Raw genomic sequence first — 15,200 nt, 5'->3', positions numbered from 1 at the left:
TCAGTTGTTTATGATTTGTATTCCTTTCTCTGAATGATGACTTGAGAGACTGTTACTTGCACATTATGTATTCTCATATATGAGGGAGAACAGTCATTAGAGTGTTGTCAACAAAAGCAATAATCAGGCTTTCTAAAAGAAAGAGCAGAATACAAGATTGCAGATGGTCTGGACACAGCATTTTCTTTGTAGTTTAGACCCAGTGTTTAGGTAACAGGGAGCAAAGAGGGTATTCTGGGCAGTCTTTTGAGCAGACATGCTAGGATCATCAAAGAAATGAATTCTCGCTATTTATGGGTTCTCAAAAAATTTGGAAAGTAGTTCTCACCATCTAGAATATTTCGGCCCCTCAAAGTTAAGACAAGGGAAGAGCTGGAGAAGTGTGTCTGACTCCTAAAGGTTTTGGCCCAGAAGTGGCACATGTCACTTCCAGTCACAGCCTGTTGGCAGGAAGTAGATCAATCCACATCGTGTGACTCCTCCTCCATGTGTCCATGAAGGGGAGGAGAACAGCCGCTGGTGAGTACTGGTTACTTAATGTCACAATATGGTTCCTAACTTACCCCACATTCATCTTTTCTACTTACACAGCTACACATGCTTCCATAGATGGGCATAATTAAATAATAGTTGCAAACACCCCCCAAGGGAGGGCTGATATCTCCCTTGAGTACGATGTCCTATGAAGAGGTGAAGGCCTGAACTTGTGGGTAGCTCTGACGCATGGACGCCAGACCCTAGCAGGAGCGTCTGTTGGCTTAAGCCTTACAGAGCTCCCCTCAGTGCTGCCTGATCTTCAGTAAGGCCACTTTTTTACCCTTTGTCTAAGAACCAGCCAACTTAGCTTATGGTGATCCCAGCTCAGAGATCTTTTGACAGCCCAGTGGAAGCAAGGAGGAGGAGGCGGCCTCTCATCTCTCAGCTTGATCGGTGTACAGACCCATTTGGTGGGAGGCCACTGTGCCTGCTGGGCACAGGCCAGAGTTTGGGAGCCACGATTCCGAGTAGAAGCCAGAGCATGTGGATCCAAGGCAGGAATTTGTAGACTGTGGATTTGTAGACTGTGTGTGTGACATGTATTCCGAGGAAAGCTATGTCAAAGCCCAATCTGAAGACAGGAGTAGGCCAAAGTCAGGAGAGGGTGCTGGTAGCTGAGCGAAGCTGGAAGGCCATGGAACAATTTGAGATCCAAACCAGGAAGACTTAGTTGGTAGCACATAGATTAACTAATATTTCTTTTGCATATAGGGCTGGGGCCTTGTCTTCTGGGTTCCTCCATCCTCATACCACATTTTGTAGAAAATGCCAAGTTGTATAAAGATCTCTCCAATTCAGCTATGCGGGAGGGGATGGGATTTGGTCACCTTTGTACCCCCAGTATCTGCAGTGTTCAACCAGCAATAGAAGGAAGCAGAGGGGAGGTTGGAGGGGCAGCTCCTAAGAGGGTACCCCCAGGCTGGAGGCCTCTGTCAGCACATAGCAGTCACCCTGCAGATAACCATGTAACTGGCTTTTCCTGCTTCCCAGGGCCAGCCAGGTTTCCCTGACTCTGAAATACGTTGCTTGCTTCTCATCAGTCACAAGCCGTGGGAAAGTCTTTTTTGAGAAATTGAAAGAAAAGCCCTTAAAACCGTATCCTTAATTCTGGCTTGTGGGTAAGGATGAACTTGCCTGTGGGCCATCCTCTTGCTTTGCTCCATGTTTTGTCCTTGAATGAAAGGGAGGCTGGGATGGGAGTAAGGGTTGCCCAGATGGCAGGACTGTCTGTCTTCAGGCAGCTGCATAAAAGGTCAGCAGTGGAAGATCTTTCTGCCCCTCTTTCTATAGCTGAGACTCCTGAGGCTCAGGGAGGAAAGTGGTGGGTTGGCCCAAGGCCGCACTGCTCCAGTCCCAACCCCTAACAGGCCTGGGCTTTCAGACCATACTGTTTCAAACCCCCAAATCTGGTTCAGTATTCCCTTAGTGCAGTAGATGCTGAGAAAGAGGCAGATTAACGTAAATTAGGAGGATGTTGCACCAGACAGAGTTTGTGGACCCTTCCCTTCTCTGCGCATCTTTAGAAAAACAAAGACCTTTGTGTACTTTCTTGGAATTAAATTAGTCCTGTGAGCTGCTTTCTGGGTCATATAACAACGGTCTTAATTTAAAACGTCTCTTTTAGCTGAAAATATTTCTTCCTATTCTGTGGCACATTATAACATGAAATAGGAAATTTAGAAAAAAATTTATTCCAGGTTCAATAAAATCCGTGAAAATCTATTAAAAATGCACATTCGTAATTTCCACTGCTTTTACTCCAATACTTAGGTGTGAAATCTGTTTTCTTGTCTCTGTGGTTAATGGATCCATCTCTCATCTTACATTCAGGTATGCTGCCTTGGGAAGCTGTAGTCCACGGGCTTCCAGAACCCAGACGTGCTAGATCATGATCTGGGTAATCATGTCAGTGGGGGGACTTATCACAGGGACAGTGTTTGGAAGCTAGTTAGTGCTGCCCATGTTCTTTCATTTGTCTTGTGTTCATATTCGTGCGTATTTTTCATTCAGTCAAGGCTTTCGTTTGCTTACTGTGCACCATTCCAGAGATTAAGAAGATAATCTCATCAACTGAAGTGTGGGTAAACGTATATAGTTCTTCAACAATTGAAGGAAGAATCATTAGCAAATCGTTGTAATTAGCATCCCTAGCTGCAGTGTCTCTCCCTGGTAAGATCTAGATGAGATGAGCACCAACCCCTACTTGAAATTTCTGCAAAACCCCAGAGGGCTGTGTGGGTGCTATCTTGTCATCTTGGTGTCATCTTGCTCCAAACTCCCTCTCTCCTCTAGTTAATTTTCATTCGGGTCATCTCACTGGATCCATGCCCTCTGCCTGGACTGGATGTCAACTCAGTTATCTTCACCACCTCCTCCCCTTGCTGCTCAGCCTCCAGCTATTTCCTGTGTGGGGCCAGGTTAAGTGTGTGCCACTGGGAGGAGCCAGTGAGAAATGCCCACGTGAGGCCTGGAGGTGGAAGAGGTAGCCAAGGCTTCACGGGTCACGGGTGGGCAGGAGGGCAGACGGTGCAAACCTGGCTGCAGCCACCACCAGCTGTGACAGGTGTCCCCTCGCCCCCAGATGAGTTTTGCAGGGGCTTCTCAGGCTCCTGCTCCCTAAACTTTTCCATCTACTTCCCTTCATCAACACCCTTTCTGCTTGGGTCCCTGAGCAAACCCTGTGGTGTTAGGTGGGACATAATGACCCAGGTGTGAAATCAGCCCCATCCCCAAGTCCCATAAAATCCACTCACACCACTTGGTATCTGGTTTTGCTCATGGAATTTCCAGCCCCTTGGCTATCTCTTGAGCCCCAGGTGCTGTTCACTTTCCTTTCCCATGATCACACCCTCAGGTGTGCTCTAACACCAAGATTTTATGACAGTCCTGCAACTCGTACACTAACTCATCTGGATGGGACCAAACTCAGGCCACAGTGGCAGTGACCCCCCTTGAGTGGCCTTGGGTTTCTCCCTAACACTGAGAGGACTCCCTGACTAAAGGAAGAACGCATGGTCTTTCATCATCAGCTGAGTAACCCAAACCGTGTGGGTTGGCCCCGTATTGTGCCAGATTTCCCAAGACTGAGTCACTAGATGCATGAGTGAGGAGAGAAACCACCTCTTAGCCTGTTTCTCCCTTGGCCTTCTGGGGCTGCAAGGACTAGGTGTCACAGATAGTAAGAGCTATGATTATTTGCAACTGCAAAGTTCCAGAGGACTCAGGAAGAAAATGCTAAGCCCTCATGGGATAGTCAGGGTTGAACAGCAACTGTATTGCTTCCTGAAGGGAGTCAACTTTTTACAAGACTGGATATTCTGTCTCTGCTTGACTGTGAGGTTCCTGGACATCTTGTAGTCTAAGCAGTTTCGTGGCAAATCCAGCATTTCTATGGGAAAAAAGTGATGAAGAGCTAGACTGTCTGTCTGGTAACTGCAATTATTGCCCAGTAATTAGACTTCCTATCTAGAAGAGTTATACATATCTATACATCTGTATATCCATCCACCCATCTATCCATCTGTCTGTCAAGAGTGCTATAAACTCTAGGAGCATCACTGAGCACATGGAGAGGCGGTGGGCCAGCCCAGGCTTGTGGAATTGCCTGGAATACTGGGCACCTGCCCCCAGATCCTGCCCCCCAACCCCAACCCCATCCCAAGTGTTCTTCCACGTCTCTGAAGGGTTTTGCATCTGAATGTTCCTTTCCTTGGTATCAAGATCACAATCCCTACTCTTATTGGAGGGTGTTTGCATGGTGCGCCCCACGCCCTCATCTCATTGTTAGCACCTCGGCATGATCTAAGGATAATCTGACAGAGCTGGGTTTTGCTTTGTGAATCAACCTGAAAGTCTTTTAGTTGTGAGTTCAGATTTATTCATACAAGTAATATGATTGATCTCAGTTGAATCTCATTTTTTAATTGTTTCTGTATTATATTTCTACTATATTTCTCATATTTACCATGTAACTTTGATTTTTTTCCCCTCTTAAAATTTGTCATATTCATTTATTTGGCATTCAGGATGATTGTATTCTTGTGCATACATTTAACATTAATATCCGTATAGGATTCTTCCAGTCACCCCCCCCCCCTTTTTTTTAACCTCAGCTTCCACTGCCTTTTTCTAGCCTCAGTAGCACCCTGGGACCTCCCCACCTGTCCCCCAGGCATCCATCCGTTCATGACATCCTCCTTTCTTCTCTCCCTTCTCCTCTCATTTTGAAACTTGGGTTATTTCAATGATGTCAGAGCCTATGATGGCATAGGATTCCCCCCTTTACTCCCATTTCTTGTTTCAGCATTAGATCCACACATCAGTGAGCTCCATGTCTCCCTCTAGTCTCCTGGCTGGAATTCCCCACCATCTCTTCTAGTGGAGTGTCAGGAAAGCCTCCAAGGACAACTGTCCCCAGGATGCTGATTGCCTAGAATAGGCTGGCCACATCCTGTATCCTCTCCCCTCATGTGTTTCTACCCCCTTCCTGTCTCCTTCTCTTCACCTCACCATCTTCTAGCTGTTTCTTTGGCCTCTACCTTCAGGGGCCTCCTCCTCAGTGATCCAGGCCTCTTCCCAGACTTTCCGTCCCCTCTCCCAGATTCTCAAGTTTCCACAGAGGCTCCTGTTCTGGTCTCTTGCCTCCTTTGGTCCCCCCTCCATGTTACTACTACACTCTTCCAGATTACCAGGGGTCAGGGCCTTTGCAGGCTGACACTCACTGGAAGGTTGGGGAGCCATTGTGCAGGCTGTCATGGTTCTGACTGTCCCCACACCCTCCTTCCTGTAGGTCTGAGGAAAACTGAAGGCCCAGTGCTGTCCCTCTGTGCCTCCCGGAGCCTGCCAAGGAGGCAGCAGCTTGGTGTTGGGGCAGGAGAGGCAGGGGATGGGTGGGAGCTACAAGAAAAGAAAGTGAGATCAGAGCAGGAGGCAGACTCCCGGGTGAGGAAGTTCTCAGTGCACCACTACAGGTGCGTGTTGGAAAGGGGCTCAGGCAAAATCAGCTGCCCCCTTTCAGTGCTTGTCTAAGTGACCAGATCCAAGAGTGGCCCCTGTAGCCACTATTTGTCTCTCTTTCTTTTATTATAGCAATAATGCGGTTTTCTCTGGAATTTGAGATTCTGACATATATAGTAGTTGTTGGTCCTCAAATAAGCCGCCTGTGGATGAATTAAACTTTATCCCAAACTTGGTTTATCACAGAGCACACTTGACCTTCTTTTTCCTAGGGTCAGAATGGGCTCCGTCACACCCTGCAAAGAGGTGGGGGGGTGGCTCAGTTCACAAGATTATTCTGGTATAACCATCTCCCCAGGCAAAGGGTGCCTTCTGTGTTTCACCAAAGGTCTCCCCCTCCAACTTCAAGTAAGCCCAAAAATAAAAACCAAATTTAAACAAAAGAAAACATGTTCTAAAGAGCGTGGTGCTGGCCAAGCGTCCACTTTCATAAATGTGGCATCTACGGTGTGCTTTCTCAGAGTTCCCCAGGTGCTTGGTGCCCTTTTTTCCCCAGCGATCTGATCTTTGCAGAGACCAGGAGCCCTAGAAGCTCCTTTTGCCTGTGACAAGACGAAATTGACACAACCTTCAGGGACCCAGGTACTAAGCTTGCTTCATGTGGGAGGTAAACACATACCACTTCTGATGACATGTTGAAATTAATCTCTCTCTTTCCTCCAAAGAGCCACCAGGGGAACAACCCCCCTTTTCCAGAAAGGGTGACTTCAGTGTATTCCATTTATTTGTTTAAAATTTTCAACTCCGATCAAAACCCCACAGAGGTTTTCATTATTTAGATCAGCATTTCCAGGAGTTTTCCCAAAAAGTTTTTTTGATATCAAATCGGGATCTGGTGTTGCATACTTGATTCCATAGTCAAATGCATTTGGAGAGTTTTGATATAAACACAGGTAATTACTTTCTGTATCATGGGAGTTCTCAGAGCCCTTAGATGCTAATATGCTCAAAGGGATGCTGTACTGCTTCCCCTTCATGCCCACCAGCCCAGGAGGTGACTGCAGGGGCACAGAAGGTGGAGACCTCCTGTCCGCGGAGCCCCAGAGCACTCACCTGTACCACCTGCAGCCCCCGCTCTGTTCCCCGGGGAACTAGGGGGCGCACTGGCGCTCCCGACTCCAGACCCAGTGATGCGGGTTCTGGGCCTGGATCTGAAAGGGAAACAGCAGCGTGAGCACCTGGAGCAAGGGCACAGCCCCACCACTGGGGTGCGCCCCCCGTCCAGGTCCCCAACAGACCTCCTCACACAATTCCGGGGTGACCCAGGCACGGTGCCCCATTGCATGGAAGAACTCCACCTTCAACTTCAGGAACTCCTTGTAGAGCTCTGGCCAGTGCTCCCTGCCCAGCAGGAACTGGAAGATGCTCCGTTTGGATGTGGGGTTGTCCTCCTCCATGTCAGAGGCAATGTAGCTGCCGTGGGGAAAGGGGGGACGCTTGTCAGGCCCAAATGAGGGCCGGTCTTAGGCAGCATGGCCAGGAGAAACTGCAAAGGTCACACCGGAGAACCCAATGCCCAGGGCGGTCTGTCCAGGAAGGAGGGTCCGGGAAGCCCTATCTGCGGGGAGTCTGGCTCCAGAGGGACAGCAGGACCGTCCTCGGGACCCAGCCTGTAGGGCCCACACTGTGCCTGGCCCAGGCCAAGGTTCTTGCCATTTCCCTGGGGCTTCTCCCTCTGGTCACTCAGTCTCTGAGCAACAAGTGATGTTTCTTGGCTACTTTTGCAGCCTTCCCCTCCCCCATGACCTTACTCATTGCCTTCCCCTTCCCCCCACAGAGCCTTGCGTGCTCTGTGGCCAAGAGGAACCACCACTTGAGACCCTCAGGTGCATAGGCATGGCCAAGCCCATCCTGATGGGGTGGTGAGGCTGTGGGACGGGCGGCTGGGCCAGAACTGAGAGCATCCTCGAGGCAGCACTCACAGGGCCAGGAAGAAGTGGATCCTGTTGTAGAGGTGGCCGGGCAGCCCGACACGGCCGAAGTACTCCACCACCATGGAAAGCAGGTACTGTGTGGACATGGGAGGCAGGCAAACGGTCAGTAGAGGTGAGGACAGTGTCCCACATGGGCCGCAGGTCCTGCCCCATCCAACGGCCATGGCGGGAACCCCTCAGGGCGGGCTGTGCTGAGGCCCTGTGGCATGTGGAGAGGAACCCACAGGAAGCCAGGAGAAGATGCCCATAGGCAGGCTAGGCCTCAGGGGGTGTGTCTTCTGACATGGATTGCAGGTCCCCCCAGGGCTTCTCCCGCCCGACCAGAAATCTGGTTCTCTGTTCCTGCCCCCACTGGTGGTGACTGTGTGGACCCCGTGGCCCCTCCTCATTTTGGTGCTGCAGATACCTTATCAGATACTTTGAGGAAAATATCAGCTTCCAAGAAGCTCTGGATCACGGGGTCCTCTGCAAAGGAAGGGAGAAGTGAGGGGCTCTTGGAGCAGCCCTTCTGGGAGAACTGAGCGGTGGGCTATGGGACATTCCAGAGGGAAGGAGGAAAACCGGAGCCTCCCCCAAGTCCCTTTGTCTCCCTGAAGTGGAGGCAGCCTCCCTTCTGCCCGGAGGGTTGTGAGTCTTAATATTTGTGACAGTGGCTTTTCCTTCCAGTGATGCCTGTCGTGAGTTTCAGCTGTGGGTCTTGGATTTTGCTATTATCAACTTCCACGTGATAGGCAGGGATACATCCACTGATCACAGAGATGTGACCTGACTCTCAATGCTTAACACATTTGCCCCAAGCCAGAGCTTGGCTGCAGCCACGGTCGCTGTGATAGCGCATCTATCCTTGTTACTTTATCATGCCCAGTGAAGCTTCCTGCCACCTCCCGTTAACCGAGTGCCCTGAGCTTGTGGTGTTCGGTCCACAGCCCCTGGGGGTGCTGGGCGTCCTGCCCTCCTCCTCCTGGATGCCCTCGTTTCCGGCAGATAATGACCTGACCTCTCGGCCTCCCCTGCCCCCTGCTCCCAGCAGCCTTGTCTGGGATTAGAGTTGTCCCCTGGAGGTCCCATTTTCCAGGGGCGCCCTGAGAGAATGCTGGGCACTGTCTCTCCCTCTCTCCTTGCCTAGAACAATGACACTTGCACAGCAGCGTGACCCTTCTCCAGTGAGTCTGGCTCTCTGCAATAGAACTTTCTGTGACGATGAAAGCATTCTAGATCTGTACCATTCAATACGGTAGCCATTAACCACGATGTGGCTGCTGCACACTTGAAATATGGCTCATGAGACTGAGAAAGTGAATTTTTAAATTTAATTTTAAATGAGTTAAGTAAACTTTTCATAGCTACCTGTGGCTAACGAATGCTGCATTGGACAATATGATCACAGCGTCCCCAGGGCTATCACACTTAATCCTGCCTCTGCTCCTGATGGCACCTTCTCAGACACACGTCCCCTGAGGACACCGTTTCACAGAGCTCCCCTCTCCTTGCTCACACTCCGTCTCCAGGCATCGTTGCCTTTGGAAAAAAACATTACTTCTCTGCATTTGTCACTGGCTGAGAGCAACTTATTTCTGTATAGCTTTGTTTTTGTCTCCTCCCACCTTGAACGTAAAAGCAGAGAGATCTAGGTTGTCTTTTCATCGCTGATCTCCAAAATCTTAATTGGAGGGAATCTGTGAATGTATCTCAGTGGGCAGAGGTCGCAGCCCTTGGTTTATTCTCAGATGTCTTGCCCATTGAGCACCCTCCTCTGTAGCCTCCCCCACTCCCGCTAACAACTTGTCTCAGAGAGGAGAAACCTGTCGGCCTCTCCAGCAGAATCAAGGTCCCTCTGTGTCGGGTACCACCAAGACCCCTGACAGCTCAGAGCCCAAGGCGGGGAGATTTGAGCATGATCCCAGAGCCACCGCCTCCAATGTGACTCTCCGCAGGGCCCTGACGCTCCATCCGCTCAGAGCACACACCCAGAAGTCGGTAGAACGCTTCTTGGTCTTCAGGACGGTAACTGGGTCTTCTCCTCTTGTTCATCCTGAGTTTCATTCCCTCAACATGATTGACCATCCAGATGTTCCTCTTCTGGCCCCTCTTCTTCCAGGACCTCAGCTCAGAGACAGCTTCCAAGGTGGCAGAGTTGGAGGCCGGGACGCTGCTGTCTTGGGCCGCTGCAGAAACAGAAGATTCTGAGTGAGCGTGGATGTGACCCACCTGGGAACTGGGGTCCTTGTCTTGCCGCTCACTCTGATAACTGGACCTGGACTCAGCCTCGTGAAGACAAGATGGTAAGTGGTCGCTCAGCAGCAGGTGACGCTTCGTGCAGGGATGCTGAGGCACACCCGGGGACACATACCTGCTGTGACATCCATCGATCTCCTCCTCTTCCGGCCTCTCATTCTCCTGGCTCTCTGCTCAGGGACAGCCTCTGAAGAGGCAGAACCGGAGGCCAGAGGGCTCCTGTTCCATGGAGCTGCAGGGAGAGAGGAAGGATCCCGTGTAAACATGGCGGGAGGACCCACCTGGAAATGCCAGGCTCTTCCTTTCCCGCTGCCCTTGAGAATTTTGCATGTGACATCTGGAGGGATAAGAGAGTGACCATCACCCCTTTGCGCCTGTCTATAGATGAGCGTAGGGATTAAGTTACCATTTCCCTTTCTTTGCCCGGAGAAGCTGCTCTCCTGTGCCTCTTTCCATGGATTGTTCTGCCTGGAAGATACCTCTACAGAGACGGATGTAAAATTCTCTCGTCATGATGTCTTTAATCGCCACAAACGTGCACAGGCTAGTGACATCCCTGTCTCACCACAAAAGCCCTTTCCCCTGCCCATGCAGACCCAAACACATGAGAGCAGAGAGGAGGAATGGGAAGTACTATTGGAGCCATGGTGTTCTGGCAACTTCAATCATTCAGACTGGGCAGAAGCCAGACGACCGCGCACACCTGCTTTCCCTTCCATGCATACCCTTTTCTTCTGACTCTTCTTTGCTGGGTCCTGTTGGCTCGGAGCAGTCTCTGAGGCAGCTCATGTGGAGCCCAGAGGGATCCTGTCTTCTCTGCATATGGAAAAAAACAGAGGGCACTCAACCTGATTCTGACCGGGCCATTTCTATTTGCTTAACCTGCTCCTGGTGAAACCTAATAATAATTAAAATGGCAATAATAGGGGCGCCTGCACGGCTCAGTGGGTTAAGCTTCTGCCTTCGGCTCAGGTCATGATCCCAGGTTCTGGGATCGAGCCCCGCAATTGGGCTCTCTGCTCAGCAGGCAGTCTGCTTCCCCTTCTCTCTCTCTGCCTGCCTCTCTGCCTACTCGTGATCGCTCGCTCTGTGTGTAAAAAAAAAAAAAAAAAAAGAAAAGAAAAAAAGAAAGGCAATACAACAAAATAAAATAGCTAACAGTTATTGGTTGCTTATTGAACTTCCAATATTGATCAATGCATAAAAAATGACCTCATTCAATCCTTAAAATGATCTGTGAGGTAAGGTGTATGACTTACATGATTTACAGATGAGGAAATGGAGACTTGAGTTGAGTAAGATTTGTTCCTTGACTGAGGTTAGAGCACTTTGGAGTTGGGATTAGGACTCGTGTCTGACCAGTGCTCAAGGGAGGAATGGCCAGGGGCAGTGAGAGTTGAGCCTCAGTCACCCTTCTAGGAAGGCCGAGCTGGGTGGCCTTACATACTCAGTCTAGTACGGGAATGAGTGACACTCACCCAGAGCGGACCTCTTGGCTCTCTCAGGATCTAGGCCTCTTACCCTTACCCGGAGCACAGCCTCAGAACAGTGTGAGAAGAACACTCACTGTAGCCAGGTCTTTGGAACCAAATGGCTCCCAAGATTCCAGAGCCCTTGACACGAGTCACTGATGACATCACATCATTCCACCAGGAACTGCTTATTGGTCTATAAAAGGAGGTCAAGAAAAAGAAGATGCACCTCAAAGAAAGGCAGTTAGTGTCCTGGCCTGAGTACTGGGCTCACCTCCTTTTATCTCAACGTTGTCTCTTCTTTGAAACTCATCCTGTGTATAACCAAATCAATTAATGATTACAGATGAAAGCAATGCACCCACATATCAAAAACACAAACTTAAAAGTTGACAAAGTGCTCCTCCATAATAAAAGCAACTCAGGTAGTTTATTTTTACTATCTTCTCATTTCTGTTTAGCTATGATCACAGTAAGATTAAAAATTTTTAACTTTTATATTTTGAGATAATTGTAGATTTATATGCACTTGTAAGAACTCTTTACCTAGGAGCACCTGGGTGGCTCAGTCGGTTAAAGCCTCTGCCTTCAGCTCAGGTCATGATCTCAGGGTCCTGGGATTGAGCCCCACATCGGGATCTCTGCTCATCGGGGAGCCTGCTTCCCCCTCTCTCTCTGCCTCTCTGCCTACTTGTGATCTCTCTCTGTCAAATAAATAAATAAAATCTTTTTTTTTTTTTTAAAAAAAAAGAACTCTTTACCTAAATGTTAGGTGTGGCTCTAAACAGGACACTGCTAATTTTTTTTTTTTTTTTTTAATGAACACATTGGGACACACACTTTCATGAATGTCATCTTGTTTGAAGTGGTCACTCTTGGAGATTTTACATATGGACGGTGTTCCTATTATCGCTCCAAATTCTTTGTGAAGTGTCTTCAGAACATGAATATCCTCAGTGGCGGCACATTTCCATTATTTAAAATTAGTTTTTTGGCATCAAGAGTGTCCCTACCCTAAGGCAGGTGATGGAGTCACTTTTACCAGCTGCTCTGCTGGGCCCCAGAAGGTGGTCAATTCATATTTGTTGAAATGAACCAAGAAACCAGGGAGGGGGTGGAAAGCTGGGGATGCTCATTTGCTTGGGGGAACTTTTAAATAGGATCTTCCAAACTGTTAAGACAACACTTGGATATCTTTACGTTGGTGTGTTTGCCTTGGAAAACAGACCAAAAAGGAACTATTATGTTATAGTTCCACGTCGCAGCAGGTACCCTGACCTTTCCCTCTGCATGTTTGAAAAATATTGAACCCAGCGATTGAACCTCTTGGTTTTCTCATCTCTAAAATAAGAATAAGAGAACACACTTCATATCAACTGTTCTGAGGGTCAAAGGACCAAAACCAATTTGTCAAATGTTACCCGGCAAATGCTATAGTTGTAAGCCACAGGGAGGTGTCTGTCCCTCATCTTTAAGTCTGAACCCATGTGTAGAATAATTCTGTGATGTAAGGTCCCCTTGTCCTGAAGTACCCTCTCGTGGGAGCAAGAGACTCAATGGTGGCCTCAGATAATAGCCCAGGTGACCAGAGCCCTTTGTTAGGGAGCACAGGTCTGGAGCTGAGTTCCAGGGTAGGACGGTTGATTGGTGGCATTTCCTAGTCACCTCCCGCCCTGCAGGGTGGGTGGGGCAGTGCTTCTGGTAAGTTCATTGGTAGGTGGCAAAGCCCGGTCCACCCCTTCGGCTTTTGCTGTGTGATGCCCACAGTGGCCAGTAGGTGGCGCAAGTCGCACACCTGTCTCTGCCGCTGGCTGCGCTCTTTTGAGCCGTTCTCAGAAGGGAAAGGTCTATTTCTAATCCAGCCTGGGCTTTATGGCAATGCTTAATCACATGGAAAGGAACATGCAATAACTACTGGTATTCCTGTAAACACACATGCTAAGTGCAGCTGCCAGTTGGGGATGAGGACAGAAGGAACACTCAGGGAGAGGTCTCCTGAGGACAGTCTATAAAAGGAAAACCCTGCGGCTTTTTAATTCAAGAGCCTCCCAGTTAACCTTTCTGACTCATAGAAAGAAACATTTAGAACCCGGAAGGACAATGATAACACATTTTGTGGATTGTAACCTGGTCCTCTGTCTACGCTGCCGCCTCCCCTTTTCCCCAAAGGGCCAGTTTCAGAAGGAAAGACCAGTTCCTGGGCCCAGGGCGGGTATGCTCACCTCCCAGCCCCTGGCAAGGCCTGGCTGAGGGGCAGAGCCAGTGCCTCCTGAACTGACCGTGACTTATTTCTCTCTCCTTTGGTCCTGGCAAATTGCCTGTGTCTTGTGTTCCTTCTTTCTCTGTCCTTTTCTCCTTTCTCATCCTACCATTAATAAGACCGGCGTTGGATTGCGAAGCTGAAGGAGGAGACACGTCACAACAAAACAAGGAGTGAAACCTGGTCATTGATGGAGCAATAAGGACCGGGGGGCTCTTAATTTTAATGTGTGGACACTTAAAGCACTGTCATACGGTACACATAACATAAAATTAGCCTTCCTAGCCATTTTTATGTGTACTTAACACATTCGTGTGGTGCAACCGTCACCCCCATGCACCTCCTAAGTTCTCCTGTTGTAAAACTGAAACGCGGTCCCCGTGAAACACCAACTCCCCACTGTCCCCTCCCCATGACCCCTGGCCACCGCCGTTGGACTTTCTCTCTCTATGAGGGTGACTATTCTAAGCGCCCCATCTAAGTGGAGTTGTACATCCTGGTAGTTTTGCGACTGGCTTATTTCACGGAGCAGAACGTCCTCAAGGTTCATCCGTGGAACATGCGCCAGACTTTCCTTCCCTTTTAAGGGCGAATGCTATTCCCTGACGTGTGCACACCAGATTTTCTTTATCATCCATCCATCCATCGACGCTGGGATTGCCTGCGTGTTTCAGTTATCACAAATATGTGGCTGTTAATGTGGGCGTACAAAGATCACTTTGAGATGTGCTTTCTGTTCTTTTGCGTAGGTACCCAGAAGCAGAATGGCCAGACCACGTGGTGATTCGATTTTCTAGTGTCTGAGGAGCTGCTCAATTGCTTTCCATAGAAGCTTTTACATCTCATCCACAGGCCTCACGGGTCCTAATTTCTCCACATCCTTGTCAGCACTTGTTTCTGTTTTGTTTTGCTTTTGGATAGTAGCCGTCCTAATGGGTATGAGATGGTGTGTGGACACTGAGTTTGTTTTCTCTAGGGCTTTCTCTTGAGTGGACTGGGTCACCTGATATCATCTTATGACAGTGATCTTATGATAAAGAAGGTGTCTTCCCGCCCCCATCCTCTCCTCAGAACCTCTGCCCCCAGAGCCCTCCAAGTGTGGGTACATCTAGGGCCGGCCCCTCTACCAGGGGACCCACTTGAGAGCAGCTTCATTTGGACCAGTCTTGGGTCCCCAGAGTTTCCTGAGGTGTTACCGGGTCACAGCGTGAGCTCCTCTGAGGACGGGAGCAAGGCAGGCTGATTAGCTAACTGCACGGTGGTGCTCTCCCGCTCCACAGGGGGAAGGTCCCAGGGGTCTCTCCCTCAGAAGGCTCTCACTGGAAGGAGTCTAGGGAGCCTGGGAAGCTTGAAGTCCTCAGCCTGCCTTTGAAATATCTCACAGCATCTCCAGGGACATGGCATGGGCACATTTACCCAAAGGGTGACAGGAGTCACTGGGAGTGTCTGCACACCCAGCCTTCAGTCACCCCCAACGTTCTCTTGGGGCCAACTGCTATATATCGCTGTGGGGCAGCCTCCTAATTTCAGATGCATTTCATTTAAAAAACTTTCCAGAAACAGAGTGAAACTTTCTCACGCATCTTGTGAGAGATATGTTTCGTGGCAGATAGTAGTCAGTAAAGGGCCATCTGCCCCCACAGAGCGGAGACTCGGGAGGAGGCGCAGCCGTGACTCAGGGTGAGTGACCAAGTGCTGGGGTCTCTGGGGATGCGGGTGCGATGGCCTCAGGTAGGCTTGTGCCTG

General features: G+C 49.5%; 1 protein-coding gene across 4 annotated transcripts; it reads right to left on the bottom strand.

The window, feature by feature from the left end:
* Nucleotides 1–5,646: 5,646 nt before the first annotated feature.
* On the bottom strand, nt 5,647–11,277 carry LOC116858929 (putative speedy protein E7). 4 transcript variants are annotated; one of them, XM_032843886.1, is made up of 9 exons: nt 11,250–11,277; nt 10,426–10,538; nt 9,838–9,954; nt 9,455–9,652; nt 7,894–7,952; nt 7,476–7,561; nt 6,792–6,966; nt 6,607–6,704; nt 5,647–5,789 (listed from the first exon to the last, which is right to left on the bottom strand). In XM_032843886.1, the coding sequence occupies exons 2-8, from the start codon at nt 10,439–10,441 to the stop codon at nt 6,645–6,647; spliced, it is 711 nt and encodes a 236-aa protein (XP_032699777.1). In that variant the 5' UTR covers nt 10,442–10,538; nt 11,250–11,277; the 3' UTR covers nt 5,647–5,789; nt 6,607–6,644. The 4 variants fall into 4 exon arrangements, with proteins under 4 accessions (XP_032699777.1, XP_032699775.1, XP_032699778.1 ...); XM_032843884.1 differs by lacking the exon at nt 11,250–11,277 and adding an exon at nt 10,982–11,243; XM_032843887.1 differs by lacking the exon at nt 11,250–11,277 and adding an exon at nt 10,982–11,243 and having other exon boundaries at nt 6,852–6,966.
* Nucleotides 11,278–15,200: the final 3,923 nt, after the last annotated feature.

This window comes from Lontra canadensis, unplaced genomic scaffold (assembly GCF_010015895.1).
Source record: "Lontra canadensis isolate GAN:19392208 unplaced genomic scaffold, GSC_riverotter_1.0 scaffold144, whole genome shotgun sequence".
Taxonomy (NCBI): Eukaryota; Metazoa; Chordata; class Mammalia; order Carnivora; family Mustelidae; genus Lontra; species Lontra canadensis.
Note: the sequence above shows the minus strand (reverse complement) of the source record. Positions and strands in the feature narration are given on the sequence as shown.

Excerpts from the sequence above, each read along its gene's own strand:
- LOC116858929 (XM_032843886.1), bottom strand. Across the intron at positions 9,653-9,837 it reads ATCGATGGATGTCACAGCAG|CGGCCCAAGACAGCAGCGTC; the intron begins GTATGTGTCCCC and ends CTGTTTCTGCAG. Across the intron at positions 6,967-7,475 it reads ATCCACTTCTTCCTGGCCCT|CTACATTGCCTCTGACATGG; the intron begins GTGAGTGCTGCC and ends TCCCCACGGCAG.